This window comes from Felis catus, chromosome F1, assembly GCF_018350175.1.
Source record: "Felis catus isolate Fca126 chromosome F1, F.catus_Fca126_mat1.0, whole genome shotgun sequence".
In the NCBI taxonomy this organism is placed as follows: Eukaryota; Metazoa; Chordata; class Mammalia; order Carnivora; family Felidae; genus Felis; species Felis catus.
In genome coordinates this window covers 16,187,018-16,209,171 of record NC_058384.1, presented here as the reverse complement: position 1 = coordinate 16,209,171, position 22,154 = coordinate 16,187,018, and the positions used below count along the sequence as shown (strand labels likewise).

The following is a 22,154-nucleotide window of genomic DNA, read 5'->3' as shown; positions in this document are numbered from 1 at the left end:
TCTCAGTTTTTAAGAGTCTGTTATGGTTTGGCTCTCTCCCTTTTTTTTTTCCTTCCCCTCCCCCATGGTCTTCTGTTAAGTTTCTCAGGATCCACATAAGAGTGAAAACATACGGTATCTGTCTTTCTCTGTATGACTTATTTCACTTAGCATAACACTCTCCAGTTCTATCCACATTGCTACAAAAGGCCACATTTCATTCTTTCTCATTGCTACATAGTATTCCATTGTGTATATAAACCACAATTTCTTTATCCATTCGTCAGTTGATGGACATTTAGGCTCTTTCCATAATTTGGCTATTGTTGAGAGTGCTGCTATAAACATTGGGGTACAAGTGCCCCTATGCATTTAATTTTTTTGTTTAACGTTTATTCATTTTTGGATAGAGAGAGACAGAGCATGAGTGGGGGAGAGGCAGAGAGAGAGGGAGAGAATCCCAAGCAGGCTCTGCACTGTCAGTGCAGAGCCCAGTGCAGGACTCAAACTCACGAACCCGCGCGATCCTGACCTGAGCTGAAACCAAGAGTTGGACGCTTGATCAACTGAGCCCCCAGGCGCCCCTCTTTTCCTTTTCATTTCCTTAATGATTCAATTTTCTGTTTGTTCTGCATAGTGTATGTCTTAAAGCTAATGTCCAAATTATAATACTGACTTCTAAAAATTTGTTTTTGTTGTTAATTGCAACCATTTGCGTATTTCTTTTTTTTAATTTTTTTTTAACATTTATTCATTTTTGACAGGCAGAGATTGACAGAGTGTGAGTGGGGGAGGGGGAGAGAGAGGGAGACACAGAATCCGAAGCAAGCTCCAGCTCTGAACTGACAGCACAGAGCCCGACGTGGGGCTCGAACTCACGGACCATGAGATCATGACCTGAGCCGAAGTCGGACACTCAACCAACTGAACCACCCAGGCGCCCCTTCACTTTTTCACATTCTAAACCTTAAAGAATGAGGTATTTCAGGAAGAGTTTGAAAAAAGATTAAACTGGATTTCTGAGAATATTACAGGTTCATGATACATTCAACCTAATTCCTAAGACTTTCATTTTATTTGTTTATTCAGCAAACATTTCCTGAAAACCTGCTATGAACCAGATACTGCTCAAGACACCAAAGTTAAAGCAGAGAAAAATACAAGTAATCTCCTTGTATGGACCTTATATTCCAGTGAGGAAGTTAGATGATAAACCAAGAAACAAATGTATGTACAATACCAAGTCAGAGAAAGTGCTATGAAGGAAAAAAAAAAAAAAAGGGCCCAATAAGGGGGAAAAGACGAATAGTTACATAATCCAATCAAAGGTGGCTTCTTTTGATAAGATGTTTGAGATAAAACTGTAAAGAAGTTTTAAAAAAAAAAAGCCACTGGGAAACCAAGAAAAGATTGTTTAGGCAAAGGAAAGAGAATATGCAAAGGTCCTGAGGTAGGAATCATGACAGTGTTTGAGAAAGAACAAAGAAGCTACCATGACCAGAATGTAGTGAGTGAACATAGTGAGAAAGCAAAAGAGAAAGGAGGTACGGAGAGATGAGAGAGGTAAAAAACCAGGTCAAAGCAATAGTTTATCAGTGGCCAGACATGGTAAGGATTTTGAATATAATCACAAGTGTGACTGGAGGCCACTGAGTGTAGAACATTATCTGATTTATATTTAATTCTTGTTCCTACTTAAGCATAAGAGAAAAAGCCATTTTGCTTCTTCCTAGTCTGATGTAAAAAGTATAAGATATGCAGCTTCACAAAAACTCTGTGGTTTTTGAACCAGTTACACGACAAGACGAAGGCAGGTTTTTACATTCCTTCTGAATAAAGAAACACAAATTATAGGTATTTTTAAAGTTCTATTTCCATTCATAATACTCTATGCATAATTTTGTAAAAGCTCTTGTAAACAAGCAACATGGTGTAATCCTAAACATACTTAACTTTTTATGTCTACAGAGTAAAAGTAAATTCACAGTAAGGCCTAGGTCTGATTTATGATGTTAACATCATCACTACCACACAAAAAATTTCATGCATGTCTAGGGGAATTTAAAAAAGACTAGAGCTTACCTCACAGAACCTTCTGGAACATTTGGCACATAAAGAGTAACAGGAAAGGGGTGCTGACTCGAAGATTTCATAGTTGCCATTGCCCGTAAAGCCTCCACTTCATTACGTGGGGAAGAAACCTTCATACATCCCAAGTAGGTCAGTTTGTTAAATAAAACACTATCTTCTTCAGGTAATCCACTTAGAGAAGATGGTCTGGGTGTAGAAATTTCTGAAGAAAACACACACACGCACACACACACACTCAAAAGGTTAATGAAAAACTTCACAGTATAATTTCACCTACTGCCCAAAAACAAATGAAAAACTGCAAACAAAATTTAGGTCCGTGTTTTCACTTCTTTTGATGTTTATCCTACATCTGAAATCAGAGTTATGGAATTTTTGTACTTTCAAGTCTCTCAAAGTATTAACTTACTCAGCTACAACTTTTTTTAGAGAAAAAGAAAGAAATTTAAAATTTTTATTTTAAAAAATCAAAAGCAGAGTTCAAATGATATAGAACAAGAAAGAAAAAAAAACTATACTAAAGGCAGTGTGAAGTAGCCTAAAATTAATGAGGATTAAATAAAGCTAAAATCAGTTATAAGTTTGTCTTGGCTGTAATGGTCCTGCATGGCACCCAATTTATTAAGAAGCCTAACTTCCAAAGCAAAGGTAAACAATATTAAGAGGACACATCTCATACCAATAACAAAGCAAGCCCCATGTTTAACCCTTCCTAGCTTGCTGGCTTCTATGAACTATGCAAGTATTCCAATGGAAACTGCTTCATCAAAATAATGATCCTATGATTGCTTCCCTCAATTCTCCCCTCCCCATTGATGAGTTTCTTAAAAAAAGTAAATAAGATAAAGTTGTTCTCTTTAATTCTAAGCACAGCTTGCAGCAAAGGCCCAACTGTGGTCAGAGTATCCGTTTGCATGTATCAGACACTATTAAACTCCCCCTTAAACCTCTTAAACCTCTTAAACTATTAAACTGCCACTCTTTCCATCCACACCTAAAACCCATATTCAGCTAGTCTCTACTTTTTCCCATTACCCATATCCATTTTACACAAAATTAAGCATGCCTGTCTCACCCAAACTAGATCTTTGCACCATGCTCAAATCCTCATTACCACAATTCCACCTATAGGACTTTAATAAATAATTCACAAAAGCCATTCCCAACCTCTCCACTCCAGCTCCCAAATATCATACTGAAACATGCAACCTCATTGCCTACTTTTCTTCTACTGAGAAACTAAAGCCATTCAAAATGATTTATTTCATCTACCATGTTCTTCAATCACTGAAACATGTTTTTCCCTCTTTTGAATCAGTTCAACGTGCTATATTTCAAAACGGATAAATAAAAAAAAAACACAAACACATGTTAAAGCTGGATGCTAATATGTTTACTAGACTTACTATTCTGTGAATTTTTTGTTAATTTAGCAAGCACTCATGAAACAATTATTTGCAAGATCCTATGATTAAATCATATTCCAGTAACTGATGAACATGACTGATAAAGTAGTTCATATGGTCTAACTTACATATAGTTGGAGTCATACCAAAAAAAAAACCCAAAAAACAAAAAACAAAAAAAGGGACAAAAAGCTTTCTGAAAAAAATATTGTACTAATCTGTATAATTCAGATTCATATAACTGTGTAAACCCCAAGTAGAGAAAAACAGTACAGAAATTGATCCAAAAAAAAGACAAAATAAGCAGACAAGGCCTTTAAATAACTATTATAAATATGACACAGGATGTAAAGAAAAATACCTAACAAAATAGACAGAAAAATGAAAGACAAAAGACCAAAAGGAATTCTAAAGCTAAAAAATGCAAGATCTGAAATGAAATATTCCCTGGGTGGCTATAACAGCAGATTCTAAATTACAGAAGAAAAAAATATTAAAGAAGTTCCTTGGGATAAAGAATAATGATACTAGAGGAAAACTGAAGAGCCTCAGAAGTTAAAAACATGAGGGCAAGACTTCTTTGCTTTTTAACTTCTTTAAAATATAACAGATTATTCAAAGTAAAAATTAGATACTCTCCCCTTCACTGTCCTGCCTGCTGCTCCCTTGAGATGTATTCAGTAAGCCTCCCTTGTGTTAAAAAAAAAAAAAAAAAAAAAGGAGGGGGGTGTAAAAATTAGCATTTTGTAGAATTTATAACATGTGCAAGCAAAATGAATGACAACAAAAGCATAAAGTCTGCAAGAAAAGAAATGGAAGATCTTCACAGTATACAAGAAATGGTATATCATTAAAACCTAGACCTGTTTGGGGCACCTGGGTGGTCAGTTGGTTTAAGCAGCCAACTTCGCACAGATCATGATCACACCATTCATGGGTTCAGCCCCTCATCAGGCTCTGTGCTGAGAGCTCAGAACCTGGAGCCTGCTTCAGATTCTTTGTCTCCCTCTCTCTCTGCCCCTCCCCCACTCATGCTCGCGCTCTCTCTCCCCCTCTCTCAAAAGTAAAACATTAAAAAAAATTTTAACTAGCAAAAATTTCCTATTAGATTTGCATCCAAGCAGCCAGTATATAAGATCATCACATGACAAAAACCAACAAGTTATCATGATATTGAAACAAAAGCTTTCATCTATCTGGTTTTATAACTGAAAATCAATATACCTTTAATATTCACTCTAGGCCATTTAAATCTAGATACTTTCTAGATACAGTTCCTTGCCACTGAAGTTATGTGTCATTTTAAACCAACCACAGTAATTCTGTAAGCAAAAACTGTGTTGACTGCAGCTAGGAAAAGGCAGCTGAAATGTCTCATCTTAGTCTGTTCAGGCTGCTATAACAAAATACCACAGACTGGGTGGTTTCTAAACAGTAGACATTTACTTCTCACAGTTCTAAATGCCAGGAGGACCAGGATCAAGGTACTGGCAGACTTGGCATCTGGTGGGAGCCCACTTTCTGGGTCACAGACAGCATCTTTTCACTGTGTCCTCAGAGGCGGAAGGGACAAGCTAGCTTTCTGGGGTCTCTTTCATAAGGGCACTAAGCCCAATCATGAGGGTTCCACTCTCATGACCCTAATCACTTCCCTACCTCCTAATATCATCGCTTTGAGGGTTAGAATTTCAACATGATTCTGAGGAGAAGAACATTCAGAGCATAACATGTCTCTTTATTGAAAATAAAACTAAAAATATGTAACTAGAAAAGAATACTAAAAACCTACTTGTAAAGCAAAGGAAATTTCTTCTTATCCACTGAGATCTTTCTAAAAATGTATTTAGTGTAAGGGGTGTTGAGAACACAAAAAGAGCACACAATACATGGTCCCTATCAAATATACTCAGAACTAAGAATCATAAGCCACTGTAAAGAATAATTAAAATTCCAACAACCCATCAGAGCTACATTAGCAGATAAAAGGTATTCCTTCCTTTTGATTAATATATTAACCAAAAAATAATTATATAAATGTGATATCAGTATGCTTTAGGTTTTTTGGAAGGGGTAGAGAGACTTAAGAAATTCAAAAGGTAAAGCAAAGCAAAGCATAATATCATCTTTCATGTTCCCTTCATCAAGAATAAAAATTAATGCTTTTTAAGGTTTATTTCCAATCCTACATTTTTAATTAAAATACATAAATGTTTACCTTAAATTCTCTTGTTCTTACTTCTAGCTGTATGACTATATGTTGAGACCTAGAAGTATTCATAGTGAGTCACCAAATCAGAGGGTTTTATTAAAGACCCCCAACACATTATAAATATCTTCTCCTACCCTGTCATTAAGCTGTATGTATTATATAAAATGGTTGAGGATGTATCAGTGGGACAGGCTAAAAAAAAAAAAAAAACAACACAAAAACCTGCAATTTGGGGTGCCTAACATTAATGGTCCATTTGGAGGAAACCCCATGATTATGATATATGAGTATCTTTCTTTTTTAGTGTTAAAATGTGTTATCTAACAATTTAGTTAATGCAGGTCAAAGCAAAAAAAAAAAAAAAAAAAAAAAAAAACATTTATTATGGTACCATTCTCTTTCAGAAGATTTAGGTTTTTGTGTATTAAAATAAAACTATATTTTATGACATGGCTTTTCCTACCCAATCACAAAATAGTCTCCAATATTTTCTTCTTATAGGTTTATTTTTCACATTTCAATATTTGATTCACTAGGAATAAATTTTGTGTACAATGTAATTTAGGGCCATCATAGCCACACTGTGTACCACTCTGGCCTGTATCTATACTTACACCACACCAACATTCAGAAATGGATCACTGGTTCTAAGCCAATCAAGATAATCTCATCTTGACTGTCAGTGTGACTTATTGAGGGATTTGAATGTAACCAAGGCCTATTAGTTCATGTGATTCCCTAACTACTATAAAATGGTTCAACTGAGTGAAACTCACAACTTTTGTTCAATAGGTAAAGAAGAGAGCCTTTGTCTCTGCCACCAGCCATCAACAAATCGCCTGGCCTTACTTACCAATTTCTGCTAACTACTTTATGACCATAAAGGAAGCCAGTTGGAGAGAAAGGTGACAAAAGAGATGATAAAAGCTGAGAAGTTCACAAAAAAACCACAATCAGAGCCTCTAGTATTTAAACCAGCTATAGAAAATGGCTTTGGTTTTTGTTCGGCTTTTCTTGTACCCAAAACCATTTTGCATTATAAGCTGATATTTCTACTACAAAGCCTACTCAATCATGGATGCATTTATATTTTTATCAAGGTGTATTTTTTTTTAATTTAAATTCAAGTTAGTTAACATACAGTATAGTCTTGGCTCCAGGGGTAGAACTCTGTGATTCATCTCTTACACATGACACCCAGTGCTCATCCCAAAAAGTGTCCTCCTTCATGCCCCTCACCCATTCACTCATCCCCGTACTCACTTCCTTTACAGCAACCCTCATTTTGTTCTCTGTATTTAAGAGTCTCTTATGTTTGCCTCTGTCTCTGTTTTTATCTTATTTTTCCTTCCCTTTCCCTATGTTCACGTATTGTGTCTCTCAAATTCCACGAGTAAAATCATATGATACTTATCTTTCTCTGACGTATTTCACTTACCATAATATACTCTAGTTCCATCCATGTTGTTGCAAATGGCAAGATTTCATTCTTTTACATCACCTAATAGTATTCCATTATGTATATACACCACATCTTCTTTATCCATTCATCAGTCGATGGGCATTTGGGGTGCTTCCATAATTTGGCTATTGCTTAATTGCACTACTAGGTATTTATCCAAAGGATACAAAATGCTGATTCAAAGAAGCACATGCACCCCAATACACTTATCAAATACACTGATGTAATTGATATGCTATTTTACTTAGAATTTTCACAAATGATAATTTTAAATAACCAAACTGAGTAAAAAGGCACATTATATGAAACACTGTGCCTATTACACTATTTCCTGATACCCAAGTATTTATTGAGTGCCTGCTATGTGCCAAGTACTAGGAGTAAAATGAAGACTCAGACATAGTGCCTATTCTCAAATAACATTGACATTGATTTTACAGGTAGAGAAACAAAAAAAAACATTAAGAACCAAAGTGGGAACTCTTAAGCAGAACCAAAAACTTGGTGGCCCTGATCTTAGAAAACAAAGCTAATAGGATTTTTTTTTAATTTTCATCTTAAAATTTTCAGGACCACTTTATCCCATTTCTTTTATGATGTCTAAAAGTTCAATGCAGTACCTGTGTTCGATGGATCCAAAATTAACTGAAGAGATGGCTTATTTGTTTGGCTGGCTGAAACATCTCCAAATGAATGGTCTGAACTCTCACTGGAACTCTGACAATCAGCAAGAGGACTGCTTTGCCCTTTCTCAGAATCTCTCAGAATCTCTTCCATGGCTTTTTCCAATTGTTCATCACCATTAGAAACAATCTATAGACAAAGCAAGATGATTCTGTTTCAATCATATTATGGTTCTGGACTTTTCAAGGTTTCTAATCTTTTATTTCTATTTCTAATATTTTGTTTCTAGAAGAAATTAAAACAATCTAAATTTTAAATTTAAATCTAAGTTACTGAATACCAAGAATTTATACACTTGTACCTAACTGTATCTGATCTAAGATCTAATTTACAGAGATTTTTCTTTCTTTTTCTTCTTTTCCTTAAGAACACATTCTAAAAACCAGGCAATCTTAAATTTATGTGTTTTAAAGGGAAAAACAGGTAAGTTTAAGTGGACACTGTCTACTGTGACTGTTATTCAAAAGGCCATATTTCTTGTTATCATAGCATAAACGTATTTGTGATTTCTTTACAAATTTTGCTTGCTTGGTAATTTTTTTACATTTAAGTTGACTCATCCTTCTCTTAAAAGCAGGTGAGATCAAAAGCCTAATAAAGGTCTTAAATTAAACACACTAAAATGCAGATACTTATTTTTCAATGCAAATATTTAAATACATTTAAAGCCATTTATTTAAATACCTATTACTTAAATTTAAATAAAACCACTATTCTAATACACTTATAAAACTATGTATACTCAACATAATGTAAAATGGGTATTTAATACTATAATTTCTATAAAATTTTATTAAATTCATATATATTTTTGATGCCATAGTTAATACTAAATAAAAGTCAAACAATATGTAGCATATCAGACTAATTTCTCTACTCCTGTTTCTAGAGGGTGTTTATGCAATTCTCATGCATGTATATGGGTTTGTTTGATTCTTTTTCTTTGAGTTAGGAAAGACAACATAAATTTGAAAACGGATCACATTCAAATAAAAACTCAATTGCTAAAAATGTAAGACATATACTTTAAAAATATTCAGGCAAGGGGCACTTGGGTTGCTCAGTCAGTTAAGCATCCAACTTCAGCTCAGGTCACGATCTCAAACCCCTCATGGGGCTCCCTCCTGTCAGCCCAGAGCTTCAGATCCTGTCTCCCTCTCTCTCTGTCCCCTCCCCCACTCTCACTCTCTCTCAAAAATAAACATTAATTTTTTTTTTTAATTCAGACAAGCCACCTATTCAATCACATACTAGAATGCTACCAGCTGATTTAAAACATAAAAACCATACAGTTGTTTCTTAAGTACAAATAAAACATAACTATTTATGTAATTAACTTTAAAAATCCAGCAGCAAGAGAGACAAAAATATCCAGATAATGGTTAAGTCTTATATAAATTTAAGGCAAATTCCCCAATTATCCTTTTCTTTCTATTTTCCCTTCTATTCCTTCTTCCTAAAATTATGAATTAAAAAATAAAGAACCAAAAGCAAAAAACTTTAAAAATACACAAACCAAATAATTAGCTTCTGCATAAATCAAAGACTGACGTTATTCAAGGTCAGTATTTGAGAAAAACCTTCGTATTTTACACATCTCTCAAGATCAGTCTCACCTCATTAAAAAAATAATAATTTAAAATAGTATCATCTGTAAATAAACAAAAGCAAGAAAGAAAGAAATACCTTCAGTTCAGGTTTTTCATCATCTTTTGTAGACGTATCATCTGCATGCTGAGAAACCAAAACAAATTCTTCACTGTTCAGTGTAGCCACAGAATCTGATGACCCACTAACCTTCTGTAATGAAGCTCTGACCTCCATTTCAATTCTACAAACTTCTCTTCCCACATCCACCTGGTCAAAACTATGGAGATTTAAAAAAACAAAACAAAACAAAACAAAAACAGCATGAATAAGAACATGATCAATACTCAGCCTTTAAAAATGGTTCACACGAAAAAGAATTCTGTTGGCTAGATAATTATCTCAAAACTAGGGAGGCTACCTTCTTGGACTGGGCCACATAATGCAAATGTACTCCCTTCACCCTGAATTCCAACTAAAAGAACCATATTGTGCCCTGAAAAACAACACAAACCCGCCCATATCTCAACTAAACAGATTTACCACTGCTTGATTCATTTCTCCTAGAAATACTATTTTTGTTCTTTTTTAATAGAGGAAATAATTAAGCATGATACTAGAAACCAAATTCATACACAAAGTCACTGAAATTACTTTATAATTAAATCCAAATGTTTACAAAAACCTATCTCCTAAAAGTATTGTACCTTAAAATATCTTTGTGTCACGTAAGTTTACTAATTAATAAGAATTCAACACCCAGGGGCACCTGGGTGGCTCAGTCAGTTGAACATCTGACTTCAGCTCAGGTCATGATTTCGCAATTGTGATATCAAGCCTGTATGGGCTCGGCTTGCTGCTATCAGCCTGCCAGTGCAGAGCCCACTTCAGATCCTTGGTCCCCCTCTCTCTGCCCCTCCCCTACTTGTGCTCTCCCAAAAATAAAGAAAAATTAAAAAAAAAAAAAGAATTCAATACACTAAACCATGTATCTTTTGTTTTCCAGACACACTACCACTTATCAGCACAAGGGGGTGGGGAAAAGGCCAAGGCTTTCACATTTCATTCATGTGACAGTGTAAATACAGTGTAATTCTGCTTTCTGGATAGATCTGTACACCACAGAAACTCAACAATGTCTATCACTTCCAGAAGTTCAAATATTCACACTGCTAATTTAACTGAACCTGTGTGCTACATAAACAAACACAGTACTCAGCATTAGGGTTATAGGAGTGACTAAGGCAGACAAGTTGCCTGCTCTCCTGGAGCTTACATCTAGTAAGAAATCAAGCAAGTAAGCAAATGTAATTCCAAATCACTCTAAAGGCTATGAAGAAGATAAAATATGTTATTGTAACAATGACTAGCTACAAAAAGAATAGGGACAACTTTAAGTAAGGTGGTAGGAAAGAATTCAGGGAAATATCTGAGCTGAAATGTAAAAGACAAAAGAGAACGGTATATTAATCTGCTCAGTGACCAAAGGGGTAATGTGATAGAGGGGTAGAACAAGTAAACTGGGGCTAAAGAACACAGGACTCTCTAAGTCTGCTGATGCATGCCTTAAAATTACCCAGAATTGTTCTTTTTCTCGTTCCAATTAAGTTATTCTGTTCTCTGCCCCACATAAATATGGCTGCAATATCTCATTTTGCCTTTAGGTGACACCAACAACATTATTCTTGGCAAAAAAAAAAAAAAAAAGATTTACTCTCAGCTTCCAGTTACACTTTAATAATTACTTCCATCTTCATCGAAACTCAAAATTCCCAGTAACTTTAAAATAAAGAGTAACTCTTCTAGGATAGTGTAATTAGCTAGCCATCATTTCATTCTGTTGGACATGTGAATATCCTTCCTTTTAAATGTTAAATCCTTCAAGCACATTTTTCTGTCCTCTAAAGATTTTTCATTTTGCAAGTAAATGTTTCTGAAAACAGTATGTGTTAGAGGCCACGTCTTTGCCTTCCAGGCTGCCCCAAGAATCTTTGATTACCAAGACGCTACACATTCCAGATATTCTTTCTGTCGCCAATCCTTCAAGCCCAAGTTGCCACTCCTCAACTTAACATCTAAATGCTGGAAATTCCCCAAGTTCAAGTTCTGAACTTGTGACTCCTTGCCACACACATCTCTCTAAGCAGTATCTCTCACTGCCATGTATTTAAATACCATCTATACCTAATAGTCTCCCAAATTTCTCTCTCAACCCAAATGTCCTCTAAAGTCTTCATTTGGAATCCAACTTTTTTTTTTTGAGAGAGAGAGAGAGAGAGAGAGAGAGAGAGAGAGAGAGAGAGAAAATGAGAATGAATAAGCAAGGAAGGGGCAGAGAGAGAGAGAGAGAAACAGAATCTGAAGCAGGCTCCAGGCTCTGAGCTGTCAGCACAGAGCCGGACGTGGGGCTTGAACTCACAAACTGTGAGATCATGACCTGAGCCAAAGTCAGATGCTTAACCGACTGACCCAAGTGCCCCCCAACTTTCTACTTTATATTTCCATGTGGAATTCTTATCAATATCTTAAATGTGACCCAAATGTAATTCCTAACGTCTCCTCCAAATTTCTCAGATTTCCCATTTCAGTTAATAACACCACTTTCTATCAAGTTGCTCAAATAATTTGGATATCATTCTTAATTCATCTCTACTTCTTCATTCCTCCCATAAGCATGTCATGTTAGCCCCACTTCCAAAATAAATCCCACATCTATCCCATTTCTTCATGGACATTTTTATCAACCCAATCCAGGCAATGTTCTCATCTACTAAAAAAGTCTCCTAACCCAAGTCCTACTTCCAGTCCTCTCTCCCCCTAATCTATTCTTCACAGAGATGCCAAAGAAATCTTTCAGAAAATAAATTAGATTACATTAGAACTCTACTCTAAAATGTTTTCACTGAGGAGCCTAGGTGGCCCAGTCAGTTAAGCCTGGTTTCCACTCAGGTCATGATCTCTCGGTCTCATGGGTTCCAGCCTCACATTGGGCTCTGCACTGGCAGCGCAGAGCCTGCTTGGGATTCTCTCCCTCCCTCTCTCTCTGCCCCACCCCCACTCACGCTGTCTCTAACCCTCTCACAAAATGAATAAACTTAAAAGGAAATTTTTTTAATCTTTTCACTAAAATTCAAATAAAATCCAAATTATGCCAGGACTTACAAAGCCCAACACACCTTTCCCTCTGTCACTTTACCATTACATCTCTTTAATTACCGAAAGTTCTTTTACACTATAGGGTCTTAGCTCTTGCCTCCTTTCATATGGCTGACTCCTAAGGTATCAGCTTTCATTCATCCATTCAACAAATATTTAATGAGTCTCTATGATGCACTAGAAACAATCATGGGACCTGGAGACTAAATGATGAGTAAGACCAATTTAGTTCCAGTCTTCCTAGAGCTAACATTCTTATGGAAGAGAGAAATCACATAGAAAAAAATAAATCAAGATCACGTACTGGAATATATACCGTGAAAGGTAATGAGAAGACAGGAGGCAATATGGACCCAGTTGACGTTTGGGCTTAATAAGAATGAGTGAGCCACGGAAAGAACTAGGGGAAAAGAACTTCAAGTAGAAGAAACAACAAATACAAAAAGCCCAGATATGAGAAAAGGCTTATGAGAAAGGAGGCCATAATAGCTAGATCACAGTGAGCATGGGTGAGAGCAGGATAAGATGAGATATAGAAAAGAAGGCGGGGAACCCTGAGGCCACCCCCTGATGCTAAGGCTATCTAAATAAACCCTAATTCCAACTCTTTCATTTACCTGAGAATATCATATGCCTAGTGTAGCAGCTAGTACATAGTAGATATTCAACAAATGCGTCGAACAATTTGTTGTTAAAAGCACCAATCAGGCTAAAGTTCTCACAAAAAAACAAATGCAGAGCCAAGATTCAAACCAGGTATTCAGACTTCAAAGTACATGCTCTGAACCACTACATTATACTGTCTCTTGAAGTTTCCTCACCTATTCCTAGAGACTGAGGGTTGGTATCTGTCACTACACAATGAACCTTCTCCACACCTCTCCTCTCTCCATCAAAAGTTATGTCTTCTCCCAAGACATTCTTCTTTGGGGCATCTGGGTGGCTCACTCAGTTGAGTGTCCGACTCTCAATTTCAGTCAGCTTAGGTCATGATCCCAGGGTGGTGGGATCTGGCCCCATGCTGGGCTCCATGGTGAGCATGGAGCCTGCTTGAGATTCTCTACCTCTGCCCCTTTACCCTACTAACGTGCACGCGTGCGCTCTCTCTCTCAAAAAAAAAAAAAAAAAAAAAAAAAAAAAAAAAAAAAAAAAAAAAAAAAAAAAAAGAAAAGAAAAGAAAAAATTTCTTCTTGTGTAAGCGATAAATAGCTACCCTGGCCATTAACTCTAAATCAGCATGCTAAGGGCGCCTGGGTGGCTCAGTGAGCTAAGCAGCTGACTTCAGCTCTGATCATGATCTCACAGTCTGCAAGTTCAAACCCCGTGTCAGGCTCTGTGCTGACAGATCAGAACCTGGAGCCTGCTTTGGATTCTGTGTCTCCTTCTCTCTCTGCCCCTCCCCCACTAATGCTCGCGCTCTCTCTCTCCCTCTCTCTCAAAAATAAAACATTTAAAAAAAAATTTTAGGGGCGCCTGGGTGGCGCAGTCGGTTGAGCGTCCGACTTCAGCCAGGTCACGATCTCGCGGTCCGGGAGTTCGAGCCCCGCATCAGGCTCTGGGCTGATGGCTCGGAGCCTGGAGCCTGTTTCCGATTCTGTGTCTCCCTCTCTCTCTGCCCCTCCCCCGTTCAAGCTCTGTCTCTCTCTGTCCCAAAAATAAATAAACGACGGGGCGCCTGGGTGGCGCAGTCGGTTAAGCGTCTGACTTCAGCCAGGTCACGATCTCGCGGTCCGTGAGTTCGAGCCCCGCGTCGGGCTCTGGGCTGATGGCTCGGAGCCTGGAGCCTGTTTCCAATTCTGTGTCTCCCTCTCTCTCTGCCCCTCCCCCGTTCATGCTTTGTCTCTCTCTGTCCCAAAAATAAATAAACGTTGAAAAAAAAAATTAAAAATAAATAAATAAATAAATAAATAAATAAATAAATAAACGTTGAAAAATTTTTTTTTTAATTTTTTTAATAAATAAATAAATCAGCATGTTAATGAATACTAATGGCTATACAATTCAAATAAGATGTCCATTTTTAAGAGGTTTTCTTTAGCCCAAGAAAATGTTAGATATTCTGCCAGGCTAACAAGAAAACTATTAGTTTACCAAAAGTAATTTTGTGATCTCTTTAAAACACAGCCCAGAATTTCTCATGTTTCTCAGAATTAAGTCAGCTCTCATTACAAGCATAAAACCCTGCCTCCAAGGGCCTTAAGAATACTTTTAGAAGTTTGCCCAATGCTACTTTATTTGGTTGAACATTTCCATTTCTTTGAACCTCAATGCAGATGTTTACTAAATTTGCACACTTGCACACAAATACAAAAATCTGAGAATGCAAAGCCAACACTTTAAAATATTTCAGGAGCACCTGGATGGCTCAGTGGGTTAAGTGTCCAACTTCAGCTCAGGTCATAACCTCACAGTTCTTGAGTTCAAGCCTGGCATCAGGCTCTGTGCTGACAACTCAGAGCCTGAAGCCTGCTTCAGATTCTGTGTCACCCTCTCTCTATGCCCCACAAAATATTACAAAATTATATTCAACAATATGTAAAAAGAATTACACCCAAGGTAAGACTGACAACATTCAAAAATTAATCAATGTAATAAAACATATCAAAATAAGCTAAAGAAAAATCATGATCATGTCAGTTACACACAAAATGCATTTAACAAAATCCAACACTCATTCATGATCAAAATAAAAACTCTCAGCAACCTAGCGATTGATGAAACTTCCTCAACTTGATTAAGAGTATCTACAAAAAACCTACAGCTAACATACTTAATTATGAAACTGGGCACTTTCCCCTTAAGACTTGGAAGAACACAAGGATGCCCTCTCTCACCACTCTGATTCAACACCATAATAAATAAAAGTATAGAGATCGTAAAGGAAGAATGAAACAGTCTCTATTCACAGATTACATAATTATCTATGTAGAAAATCCCAAAGAATCTACAAAAACGAAAACAACTTCCTACAACTAATAAGTATAGGAAGGTCACAGGATACAATGTAAACAAATGTCGATTTCTTCCCTACATACAATGAACAATTGGAACTGAAGTTTTAAAAAAGCAGTACCATTTACCATATCACAAAAAGATGAAATACTTAGGCATAAACTTAATAAGATACATATAAGATCTATAAGTAATAAATCTATAAAACACTGATGAAAGAAATTTAAAAGATCTAAATAAATGAAGAGATACTCAATGTTCATGGATTAGAAGCTCAATGTTGTCAACATGTCGATTTTTCCCTACCTGCTAAGACTGAATGACCAACTGAGCACTCAACTACAAGTTGTTAGGGGACATGCAGGGACCATGTCTATCTTTATCTTACTCACCAACACATCCCCAGCACAGTGCCAGCACAGATAACATGGGCTCAAAAATATCTGCTTAATAAACAAGTCAATTATCTTGGATGTAGCAGAATGGACTCCCGCATCAGATAGGAAGTTGGACTGAATGAATTCTAAAGTCACTTAATCTTAAGATTCTCATTCCATGTGATGTGCTGAAGAATTCCATTTCACAAGTCAATTCAAAACATAAATTATTAAATTAGCAATATGCTAATATGCTAATGTTACTTTCTCTTTATGGCAATCTACTATTATTTCTTCCAGTCAAAAGAAAGAGCAGCTGGAAAACTTGCAGGGGTCTTTTAAATAATACGGAGCTCACTGTTCTATGAACTCCAGACTAATACATCCATTTCAACTCAGCATGTAAAACAGAACAGTGCACAAAAGCAAAACGACTTTTAAAGGCATTTGGTTAAAAGGCTACGCTATTATAATCCAAAAGTTAGACTGTAAAATCTGACCAAAAAAAATGTTATGTCTCTTCAGATATTAAAAAAAAAAAAAAATACTGGGAACTACAGTGTTGGCATACACATTTTTATTCTTTAGGCATTTTAAAGGTACAAGAGAATAAGGGACAGGAAACTTATCAGTCCTACAGAAAATCTGATGTATGTTTTTTCTATTCATCCCCTTTTTCCCTTCTCACAGGAGTTCAATAAATATTTTTGATTGACTGAATCACTTAAATACATGCTTATCCCCACACCTATAGCAATTCTACCAATTCTACCCAGTGAAATGGCTTTTAATTCTCACTTTAAGTCCACATCATTTTTGTGAAATGAGCAATATATTTTAAATTAACACCTCACTTGGATGCCTAAAACTACAATTTTCACATATACACTAGAAACAGTGTAGCAACATTTAGCAGAGTCTAACTGGAAGCTATCTTCTTCCCAAAATAACTGAACACATTCAAAAGTATAAAATCGTGGTGCACATGGTCCAATTTCTTTTCATGCCAAATGTGGTTAGCCAGCTTCTTGCTTTTAGATTATGTGTTTGCACCTATTCATTTTCAAGTAGCTCTTGAACTAAAATAGAACACTGAATATATGAGTGTGAGTCAAAATTGGACAAGATAAGCTGCAAGTTCTATTAGGCATGAGAATTCAAATGACTATAGTAGGCCTGTTACAACACTGGAAACAGGAAATAGTCTTAATTTACAATAAGAAAAGAGACATGAATAATCTGGAACAACATTTACCAACTATAATTATTCTGTGCTTTAAAAAAAAAACCATCCAGTCTTGAGGGAAAAAAAAAAAAAACTACCATAGTTCCTATTTACTAAACAGTCCATCCATTATTCCAGTTCTCAGGCAAGAGCCACACCAACATGAATAGATGTATGCAAGTATACTCCTGCACAAAGGGGCACAAAAAGGCCTTAGTAATTCACATTACTTTAGTGGATACCTATTTTTTTTTTTTTGTCCAGCAATAATCTCAAGACCTTTTTTTCTGAAAATAAGCCTTCCCTCTGTTCAAATCTCATGGTTTTTATAGAAACCTCAACACCATGGCCAAACAGTTCCAAAGATGGGCACTGAATCCAAACTACTTAGACCAATTAACCCAATTCCTAAGATTTTTGGACTGGTGACCAAAGACTTCATCATGACAGTTATTCTTAGATAAACTAAGAATTGTTGGTAGCCATGTTTTCCCCCATATGAAGAAGGTCAATATGCAATGAAAGAGATAAGTATATCCTAAAGCCAGACAAGCAGGAGAGTCTTAGTCGAGTCCCTACCATTTTGTTTGAGACAATCCTGAGGTATAGCTCTATCTGTTCCAAACCTCAGTCTTGGTAAATCCACTATTTCTTTAATTCTATGAAATATGCTTTTCAATAAATTATTTTTCCATAAGTTAGTTTAATAAATTTTTTTAAAATATTTATTCATTTTTGAGAGACAGAGTGTGAGTCGGGGAGTGGCAGAGAGAGGGAAAGACACACAATCTGAAACAGGCTCCAGGCTCTGAGCTGTCAGCACAGAGCCTGACACAGGGCTCAAACTCACAAACCAAGAGATCTAGACCTGAGCTGAAGTCGGCACTTAACCAACTGAGCCACCCAGGCACCCCTGCATAAGTTAATTTTTTTTTTTTTATTTATTTTTGAGAGAGACAGAGTATAAGTCAAAGAAGGACAGAGAGAGAAGGAGACACAGAATCCAAAGCAGGCTCCAGGCTCCGGGATGTCAGCACAGAGCCCAACACGGGGCTTGAACTCACAAACTGTGAGATCATGGCCTGAGCCGAAGTCAGAAACTTCACCAACTGAGCCACCCAGGTGCCCCATAAGTTAGTTTAAGTTGAGTATCTGTCACATGAAACCTAATAAGTCCTAATATAATTATATGCAAGCAAAAAGACATAAAAGATATATTTTAATAAGTTTCATATAGTAAATATAAGGACAAAAATCTAGGTGAATGAAGATAGTATATAAAAAGTTGACAATTCCCCAGATAAACAGTATACTTGATCTGATGAAATAACAAAAGGGGAGAAATGACTTACTTGAAATAATTACCAGAGGAAAAGAATACAAGTGGTACTTACAAAGGATGGTTTAAAAGGCAATAGAGGGGCACCTGGGTGGCTCAGTCAACTGGGCATCTGACTTCTGATTTTGACTCAGGTCATGATCTCACAGTTTCGTGGGCTCGAGCCCCACATCGGGCTCTGTGCTGGAGGCACACAGCCTGCTTGGGATTCTCTCTCTTCCTCTGTCTCTGCCCTCCCCTGACTGTGCTCTCTCTCTCTCAAAATAAACAAACTTTAAAAAAAAATTTTTTTTAATTAAAAAAAAAAAAAAAAGGAAGAAGATGATGATGATGATAGTGGACCAAGAAGCCAAAAGACTCAAAATGCAACTTGTGAAAAAGACCCGAATCCAATACACAGAAAGAGGTAGAGTCTCCCTCCAGACCCACAGACCCATGAGTTAAAAACCTAAATATTTGTTTTGTAAGCCAGCAAACATTTCAGCATTGTTATGTAGCATTGCCACAGCAATGGTTGACTAATTCATTGACCTGTTTTTAAATGCCTTCACTTAAAGGGGTGTCTGGCTGGCTTAGTTGGAAGAGTGCAAGCTGGGGAAGGACAGAGAGAGGAGGAGACAGAATCCGAAGCAGGCTCAAGGCTCTGAGCCCTCAGCACAGAGCCCAATGTGGGGCCTGAACCCACAAACCACTGGATCATGACCTGAGTCAAAGTCGGGTGCCCAACCAACTGAGCCACCCAGGTACCCCCTTAAAAAATGTTTTTTTAAGTTTATTTATTTTAAGAGACAGAGAGAGCAGAGGAGGGGCAGATAGAAGGAGACATGGACTCTGAAGCAGGATCCAGGTGTTGAGCTGTCAGCACAGAGCCCAACATGGGACTTGAACTCACAGCCCACGAGATCTTGACCTGCCCTGAAGTTGGATGCTTAACCAACTGAGCCACCTGGGCACCCAATTTTTTTTTTAAGTTTATTTACTTATTTTTAAGAAAGAGAGAGAGAGAGAGAACACAAATATGAGTGGGGGAGGGGTAGAGAGAGAGGGAAAAGTTAAGAATCCCAAGAAGGCTCTGCACAGTCAGTGCAGAGCCCGGCACAGGGCTCAAACTCACGAACCATGAGATCATGACCTGAGCTGAAACCAAGAGTCAGATGCTTAACCAACTGAGCCACCCAGGTGCCCCTAAATGAAAAATATTTTTTTTGTTTTGTTTTACATTTTTTCATTTTTTTTAATATATGAAATTTATTGTCAAATTGGTTTCCATACAACACCCAGTGCTCATCCCAAAAGGTGCCCTCCTCAATACCCATCACCCACCTTCCCCTCCCTCCCACCCCCCATCAACCCTCAGTTTGTTCTCAGTTTTTAACAGTCTCTTATGTTTTGGCTCTCTCCCACTCTAACCTTTTTTTTTTTTTTCCTTCCCTTTCCCCATGGGTTTCTGTTAAGTTTCTTAGGATCCACATAAGAGTGAAACCATATGGTATCTTTCTCTGTATGGTTTATTTCACTTAGCATCACACTCTCCAGTTCCATCCACGTTGCTACAAAAGGCCATATTTCATTTTTTCTCATTGCCACGTAGTATTCCATTGTGTATATAAACCACAATTTCTTTATCCATTCATCAGTTGATGGACATTTAGGCTCTTTCCATAATTTGGCTATTGTTGAGAGTGCTGCTATAAACATTGGGGTACAAGTGCCCCTATGCATCAGTACTCCTGTATCCCTTGGGTAAATTCCTAGCAGTGCTACTGCTGGGTCATAGGATAGGTCTATTTTTAATTTTTTGAGGAACCTCCACACTGTTTTCCAGAGTGGCTGCACCAGTTTGCATTCCCACCAACAGTGCAAGAGGGTTCCCGTTTCTCCACATCCTCTCCAGCAAAAAATATTTTGAAAATATACTCAAAATTTTAATGGCATTTGATTTTATATTTTTCTCTTGGTTTTTCTGCCATTATTATATATGCCATCTATTCAAGAGTAAGGTTGATAAAATTATATAGTCACTTACTTCCTGGAAAACCAAGGTCTGTACAATTCAGAGTCCCATAAACTTGGCTTAAGACTAATAATCAGTTTTGTGCCCAGCAGATACAGGCATATGGTCAAGGGGGGAAAAAATCATCACAAGACAGAAGAGTTCATCACTAAAGTATCCACTGTATAGTTATATCCCCCCTTGATATAATAAAACCGAAGCTTTGTGATATGTGGGTCACCATCTAACACTTGGTATCTTGTATGATACTGTATAAAGCACATATCACAGTTCTTTCTGGCCCAATGTATCCATGAGAAAAGGCATCTCACTTCTATGAACACACTTGTTTTATCTGAAAATAAGGTATTGGACTAGTTAATCTCCAAGATCTCTAAGCTCTAGCTTCTACACATCATTTATCTTCTGAATATTTGAAGAACAAATATTTCTTTAAAAAGCTACAGCACAGAGAAATTAAATAATCTAACAAGTTACAGAGCCTGAAACAAAACGTAGAAATCCTCAACTGAGAAATCTATTTACTAGCATATTACCTTTCCAAAGACTGGTAATTATTACACTATTACAAACATTTGATTCCAATCAATTGTCTCTTCTGCTCTCACATAACACAGTCTATCAAAGTATACCAAAATATAACACCAATCAGAATTAAGAGGAAAAAGAAGTGAATTCATGTTTACTGTGTTTCGCCACAATAACTGGCACTAACAGAGGAAATGCTAATTACCAATTTGTTGGGTATAGCAGAGAGAATCAAGGTAGCAACCAAAACTTCGTGAACTTGGCAACCAGACCTGGTTCCTACAGTTAAGAGAAAGACTAAGAGATTTGAACCACACAAGATCAGCAGTGAAGGACACCTCAGTCATTGCACCAACACAACTAAAGAAAAGAAGTCAAGTGATATTTTTTAATTGTTTTTCTTTTCCTATTAAGTCTACAAAGATCTGATCTCTGTCTTTGAAGCACAGAGCCCTCTGGGTTTAGTATAACACTGAATGTTTCTGAGATATGCCTGACTTAACACCTTTTAACCCTCAGAAGAAATTTAAATACATAAAATCCAAATGCTTCTTGGCATACAGTGTGAACGTTTGTATGTTTTATGCATTTATCTCTGTCTAGTTCTGCAAGAATTAGTGAGCCACATAAAAGAATTAGAGTTCTTGAAAACCCCTCAAGTTAACTAGGTTTCAAGAAGAGGCATTTTTTTCCTTGATTTGGTAAATTTATAACAAAGAAGAGGTACTATACTTCAGACTACTTTCTAATCTTTTCAGTAAAATGATTCAATGGGGTGCTTACGAGGAAAGTTAAGTAGTATGAAAAAAAGTTTTGAAATCCTAAAAAAAGGACTTCCAAATTGTGTTGCACAAATAAAACAAACATAAAGGTACAGAATAATCTGAAGAAGTTTAATATTTAGGAAATATTTTGACATGTACCTAACATTTCGTAAGAGTTTCTATTATATAACGCCATGCATCTACAAAAGCAAAAGGGAAGAGGGTCCTTGCTAAATTGAAACTATAAACTATAAACTAAGTCCCTGTTCATTGGAAAAATTCAAAGTAAAAACTGTTCTAGTACTAGATTTTTCTACTTTACAAATTTGCACTCTCACGAGGCAAACAAAACCCGAAGATACTTTATATAATTAGAAGAAC

The 22,154-nt window shown here is 36.7% G+C and overlaps 1 protein-coding gene across 8 annotated transcripts in view; it reads right to left on the bottom strand.

The window, feature by feature from the left end:
• The window catches only part of RABGAP1L (RAB GTPase activating protein 1 like), a 762,235-nt gene that overhangs the window by 685,775 nt on the left and 54,306 nt on the right, over positions 1 to 22,154 (bottom strand). For 5 of the 8 annotated variants that reach the window (XM_023247520.2, XM_023247523.2, XM_045049364.1 and 2 more), the window contains 3 exons: positions 9,518 to 9,698; positions 7,768 to 7,960; positions 2,062 to 2,272 (listed from right to left, as the gene is read on the bottom strand). In XM_023247520.2, the coding sequence (XP_023103288.1) occupies positions 2,062 to 2,272; positions 7,768 to 7,960; positions 9,518 to 9,655 (542 nt within the window). In that variant the 5' untranslated portion in view covers positions 9,656 to 9,698. Of the gene's footprint in view, positions 1 to 2,061; positions 2,273 to 7,767; positions 7,961 to 9,517; positions 9,699 to 22,154 lie in introns of those variants that run through there. The other 3 variants (XM_023247521.2, XM_023247522.2, XM_045049363.1) reach the window with 3 other exon arrangements.